Source organism: Rhipicephalus microplus, chromosome 1 (assembly GCF_043290135.1).
Source record: "Rhipicephalus microplus isolate Deutch F79 chromosome 1, USDA_Rmic, whole genome shotgun sequence".
Classification (NCBI taxonomy): Eukaryota; Metazoa; Arthropoda; class Arachnida; order Ixodida; family Ixodidae; genus Rhipicephalus; species Rhipicephalus microplus.
The window spans coordinates 38,628,568-38,634,346 of NC_134700.1; the positions used below are offsets into that span (position 1 = coordinate 38,628,568).

A 5,779-nucleotide genomic window follows, 5' to 3' on the forward strand; every position below is an offset into this window, starting at 1 on the left:
CTGCCCGCTCCGAATAAGGTCACGTGCTACGTGACGCCAAACATGCGCATAAGTGAGTGGTTCACAAACGTCCCTTCCCTTATAGATGGCGCTGACTGTCACTTCTACTTCTAAATTCACATATAACCCTAAAAAAGTGTATGGAGGGAAGGCTGCTGTGGTAGCTCAGCGGTTAGAGCATCCAATGGGTTATTCTAAGGTCGTAGGTTCGATTCCTGCTCGTGGCGGGTTATTTTTTTATCCACATTTCTTTCTTCCTATTTACATTCCATTGGTTCTAATAACTTCTCCTGTACATTCCTTGGCGTTACTGTCTGTTAGATCTCATTATTATTGTGCCAAAACAAGGAAAAACGAGCCCTTTGGTATACACTTCTTCCTCTTACTTCTTTTAACGAGGGTCTCGTACTGGCAGACTTGATGTCATTAGGTTGTATACGAGGGACTATTAATCAGCTGCCCGCTCGTAATAAGCTCACGTGCTACGTGACGCCAAACATGTCTATAAAAGAGTGGTTCACACTCGTCGCTTGGCCTACAGATGGCGCTGACTGTCACTCCTACTTCTAAATTCACATAAAAACCCAAAAACGTGGATGCAGGGAAGGCCGCTGTGGTAGCTCAGGGGTTAGAGCATCGAACGCGTTATTCAAAGGTCGTGGGTTTGATTCCTGCTCACGGCTGTTTAATTTTTTATCAACTTTTCTTCCTATTTACAATATATTGTTTCTAATAACTTCCCCTGTACATTCCTTCTCATTACTGTCATATCTCATTAATATTGTGTGAGAACACGGAAAAACGAGCCCTTAGGTATACACTTCTTTTCCTTATTTCATTTAACGAGGGTCTCGTACTGGAAGACTTGGCGTCATTAGGTTGTATACGAGAGACTATTATTCAGCTGCCCGCTCGTAATAAGTTCACTTGCTACGTGACGCCAAACATGCGCATAAAAGAGTGGTTCACACTCGTCGCTTGGCTTATAGAAGGCGCTGACTGTCACTCCTACTTCTAAATTCACATTTCAACCCAAAAAAGTGGATGCAGGGAAGGCCACTGTGGTAGCTCAGTGGTTGGAGCATCGAACGCGTTATTCGAAGGTCGTATGTTCGATTTCTGCTCACGGCTGTTAAATTTTTCATCCAATTTTTTTTCTTATTGACATTCTATTGTTTCTAATAACTTGCCCTGTACATTCCTTGGCATTACTGTCATATCTCATTAATATTGTGTCAAAACACGGAAAAACGAGCCCTTAGGTATACACTTCTTTTCCTTATTTCATTTAACGAGGGTCTCGTACTGGCAGACTTGGTGTCATTATGTTGTATACGAGGGACTATTATTCAGCTGCCCGCTCGTAATAAGTTCAGGGGCTACATGGCGCCAAACATGCGCTTAAAAGTGTGACTCACACTCGTCGCTTGGCTTACAGATGGCACTGACTATCACTCCTACTTCTAAATTCACATACAAACCCCAAAAAGTGGACGGAGGGAAGGCCGCTGTGGTAGCTCAGTGGTTGGAGCATCGAACGCGTTATTCGAAGGTCGTAGGTTCGATTTCTGTTCACGGCTGTTTACTTTTTTTATCCACTTTTCTTCCTATTTACATTCTATTGTTTCTAATAACTTTCCCTGTACATTCCTTGACATTACTGTCTGTTAGATCTCTTTAATATTGTGTCAAAACTAGGAAAAACGAGCCCTACGGTATACACTTTTTTCCCTTATTTCTTTTACCGAGGGTCTCGTACTGGCAGACTTGGTGTCATTAGGTTGTATACGAGGGACGATTAATCAGCTGCCCGCTCCGAATAAGGTCACGTGCTACGTGTCGCCAAACATGCGCATTAAAGAGTGGTTCACACTCGTCGCTGGCTTATAAATGGCGCTGACTGTTACTCGTACTTCTAAATTCACATATAATCCCAAAAAAGTGGATGCAGGGAAGGCCGCTGTGGTAGCTCAGTGGTTGGAGCAACGAACGCGTTATTCGAATGTCGTAGGTTCGATTCCTGCTCACGGCTGGTTATTTTTTCATCCACATTTCTTTCTTCTTATTTACATTCCATTGGTTCTAATAACTTCTCGTGTACATTCCTTGGCATTGCTATCTGTTAGATCTCATTATTATGTGTCAAAACAAGAAAAAACGATCCCTTTCGTATACACTTCTTTCCCTTATTTCTTTTAACGAGGGTGTCGTACTGGCAGACTTGGTGTCATTAGTTCGTATACGAGGGACTATTAATCAGCTTCTCGCTCGTAATAAGTTCACGTGCTACGTGACAGCAAACATGCGCATAAAAGAGTGGTTCACACTCGTCGCTTATATTATAGATGGCGCTGACTGTCACTCCTACTTCTAAATTCACATATAAACCCAAAAAGTGGATAACGGGAAGGCTGCTGTGGTATCTCAGTGGTTAGAGCATCGAACGCATTATTCGAAGGTCGTAGGTTCGATTCCTGCTCACGGCTGGTTATTCTTTCATTCACTTTTCTTTCTGCTTATTTACACTCCATTGGTTCTAATAACTTCCTCTGTACAATCTTTGGCATTACTGTCTGTTAGTTCTCATTCATATGGTGTCAAAACACAAAAAATGAGCCCTTAGGTATAGACTTCTTTCCCTTATTTCATTTAACGAGGGTCTCGTACTGGCAGACTTGGCGTCATTAGGTTGTATCATCACCCCCGGAAGCTTTTCAGGCCTGCGCGTCACGTGACGTGACGTCGGCGACGTCACATAGCGCCGGCCGGCCGGCCGCCCTTCGCTTGGTGGCTGCGCCAGCCGCGAGCGCTTGCCGCGAGCGCCCTTCACGCCTACCGACTCGGGCGAGGTGCCTTGACACCATGTCCGCACGATTTATCAAGGTATCGATTGATTGTATGGTTTAACGCGCCGACGCAACGCAGGCGATGAAGCGCGCCGTAGGGGAGGGCTCAGGATCAAGTTTTACTACCTGGGAATCTTTCTTGTGTGCCGAAATCTCGTACACACGGGCGTTTTTGCTTTTCGCCTCCATCAGAAATGCGGCCGCCGCAGCCGGGTATCGAAACCGCGCCCTAGTGCTCAGCAGCGCTACGCCTTAGCCACTGAGCCACCGCGGTTGGGGAACTTATCAAGGTATCAAGAAATAATGAATATCGTGAATGGAATAATGCATATTTATTTATCACAGCCAGACGCCGTCTGTACAAATATCACAGTGCGCATTGTTCTCGGTCCAGGCAGACGACAGGCAACACAAGATGTTGCCCTTAATGCTGAAAATATGCCAAAAGTACAAAACACAATATCTTGCCACATAAAACTCAAAACAAAACAGATTGTTCATGTGCCTGCAGATGTTTGAATCTCTGAGACACATAGTGAAGGAAAGTGTCGTCAGAAGAATCAACTTGTGGGCACATTTGAATAGACGAGCACACATTTCTAATAGTGCTGGGTGGGGCAAAGTTAGTGCACCTGTGCTTCTCAGGAACTTGTAGGCATGTGGTGACATTGTACGCAAGATGCATGCAAAGACCATCACCTGGGCGCTATACTGAATGCGCTTTGCAGAAAGAAGTAGTAGCTGCTCCTTCATAATGTTCACCGTCTCTTTCTTGCCTTCATCAATGCTGGCTTCCAATTTGTCCAGAAGGGAATGTATTGCCTGAGCCAGGTGGCGATAAGTGCAGCGCTCCTCAGACAGCATCGACAGGTTGTTCAAAATTTCCAACAAGGAACTTACTTTTTGAACTGAGTCTGGTACAACAGCGCTACCAAGGTTCTTGATTGGTGAACCTCGATAGCAGGCAAAGACTTCAAGGTTTGCAAACACGGTCAATGACGCATTCAAACAAGATTCACGATAGTCGATAATGTTCAAAAACATGGAACACTCTTCTTTATGAATCACAGTCCACTTCGGAGACACTGACACCCCTTGCAGGCGAGCCCTTAGTTCTTCGAGGGACGAAAACCGGTCACGTTCTTGCTCCGCTTCATATGACGCCAGCGACTCTTCTACAGCACGGGCGAGTTGGGAGGCTTCTTGTCGGCTCCTCTTGGCGTCAGGGGTTTCTCTCGTGCTCTGGTCTCGTACTGATAGGTAGGACGGACAGCCGAAAAATACCGTTGGGACAGATCCAGGACGCAACCGTGGTACTGTGAGTGCAACTTCAATAACTCTCCCTGTCCTTGGATCCGTGTACGATGTCGTCTTCTCGATGCATGAAGCGTCGAAATGATCCGCGCACACCTGCACAAACGTTTCAAGAACGTCTGAGACGCCACTTCTCAAAAGAAAAAAATGCGCTCCCGTTTGCATGACCGTGTTTACAGTCCGTGTAGCTAAAACAAAGTCTACCTACGTTTCGCAAGCATCTAAATAAAAGCGCTGCGCTAACCGGTACAAGCAACATGAAAGGAAACACGGGAGCGTGATGTCACCGCACTCCACGAAGCGCTTCCACATAGAGCTTGCAAGAATGGACGACACCACGGCACTGTTAGTGAACAAAGCGCAGCTGACCATCCTTGCTGCGAACGTGCCTTTCTGGGCGATTCTCATCAAGTGCTGGCGTCAGCGCTTCGCGAGGCCCGGCGGTCACACGCTCAAGTATTTCCCATCATAGGTGATTTCTACCCGAACAAGCAACGACAAGCTAAGAACAGGAGCATCTCAAATTCTTACCTTAGTGCACGAAGTCGGCACGAAGTCCTTCCTAGGAATGGCGCGTAGCCATTGTTTGAGAGCGTCGGCGTCTTTAGGGAAGGAAAACACTTGTATCTTCTTTCCTGTTTTGTAGTTGCCAGTGCATCCGGGTACACAACACTTATTCGGCATTGTCGCATCACTCCAGCATCACGCACGGAAACGAAATTGCCGCAAAACAACAACGGAAAGCAACAAACGCGAAACACCGTCAACACCACGCCTCCGAACCGTCACCACCGCCGCCCACGCTGCGCTCGCTGCCGCTGCGGCTTCCCCGAGAGTCGGCCGGCCAGAAATGACGTCAGATTGCTGGGCGCAGGCCTGAAAAGAGTTTCCGGGGGTGACGGTTGTATACGAGGGACTATTAATCAGCTGCCCGCTCCGAATAACGTCACGTGCTACGTGACGCCAAACATGCGCATAAGTGAGTGGTTCACAAACGTCCCTTCCCTTATAGATGGCGCTGACTGTCACTTCTACTTCTAAATTCACATATAACCCTAAAAAAGTGTATGGAGGGAAGGCTGCTGTGGTAGCTCAGCGGTTAGAGCATCCAATGCGTTATTCGAAGGTCGTAGGTTCGATTCCTGCTCATGGGTTATTTTTTCATCCACATTTCTTTCTTCCTATTTACATTCCATTGGTTCTAATAACTTCTCCTGTACCTTCCTTGGCATTACTGTCTGTTAGATCTCATTATTATTGTGCCAAAACAAGGAAAAACGAGCCCTTTGCTATACACTTCTTCCCCTTACTTCTTTTAACGAGGGTCTCGTACTGGCAGACTTGGTGTCATTAGTTTGTATACGAGGGAATATTATTCAGCTGCCCGCTCGTAATAAGTTAAGGGGCTACATGACGCCAAACATGCGCTTAAAAGTGTGACTCACACTCGTCGCTTGGCTTATAGATGGCGCTGACTATCACTCCTACTTCTAAATTCACATATAAACCCCAAAAAGTGGACGGAGGGAAGGCCGCTGTGGTAGCTTAGTGGTTGGAGCATCGAACGCGTTATTCGAAGGTCGTAGGTTCGATTTCTGTTCACGGCTGTTTACTTTTTT

At 46.4% G+C, this 5,779-nt stretch overlaps 1 protein-coding gene across 1 annotated transcript; it reads right to left on the bottom strand.

Annotated features, from left to right (window-relative positions):
- Positions 1-3,162: 3,162 nt before the first annotated feature.
- LOC142767771 (uncharacterized) lies at positions 3,163-5,130 on the bottom strand. The gene is made up of 2 exons (XM_075870009.1): positions 4,692-5,130; positions 3,163-4,256 (listed from the first exon to the last, which is right to left on the bottom strand). Exons 1-2 carry the CDS (start codon positions 4,842-4,844, stop codon positions 3,186-3,188), a joined length of 1,224 nt encoding a protein of 407 aa, XP_075726124.1. The 5' UTR covers positions 4,845-5,130; the 3' UTR covers positions 3,163-3,185.
- Positions 5,131-5,779: the final 649 nt, after the last annotated feature.

What these genes read in the sequence shown, in the direction of transcription:
- LOC142767771 (XM_075870009.1), bottom strand. Translation starts at nt 4,844, where the DNA reads ATGCCGAATAAGTGTTGTGTACCCGGATGCACTGGCAACTACAAAACA. An exon ending in TGCCGACTTCGTGCACTAAG is followed by an intron (nt 4,257 to 4,691) that starts GTAAGAATTTGA and finishes ACGTTTGTGCAG; the next exon opens with GTGTGCGCGGATCATTTCGA.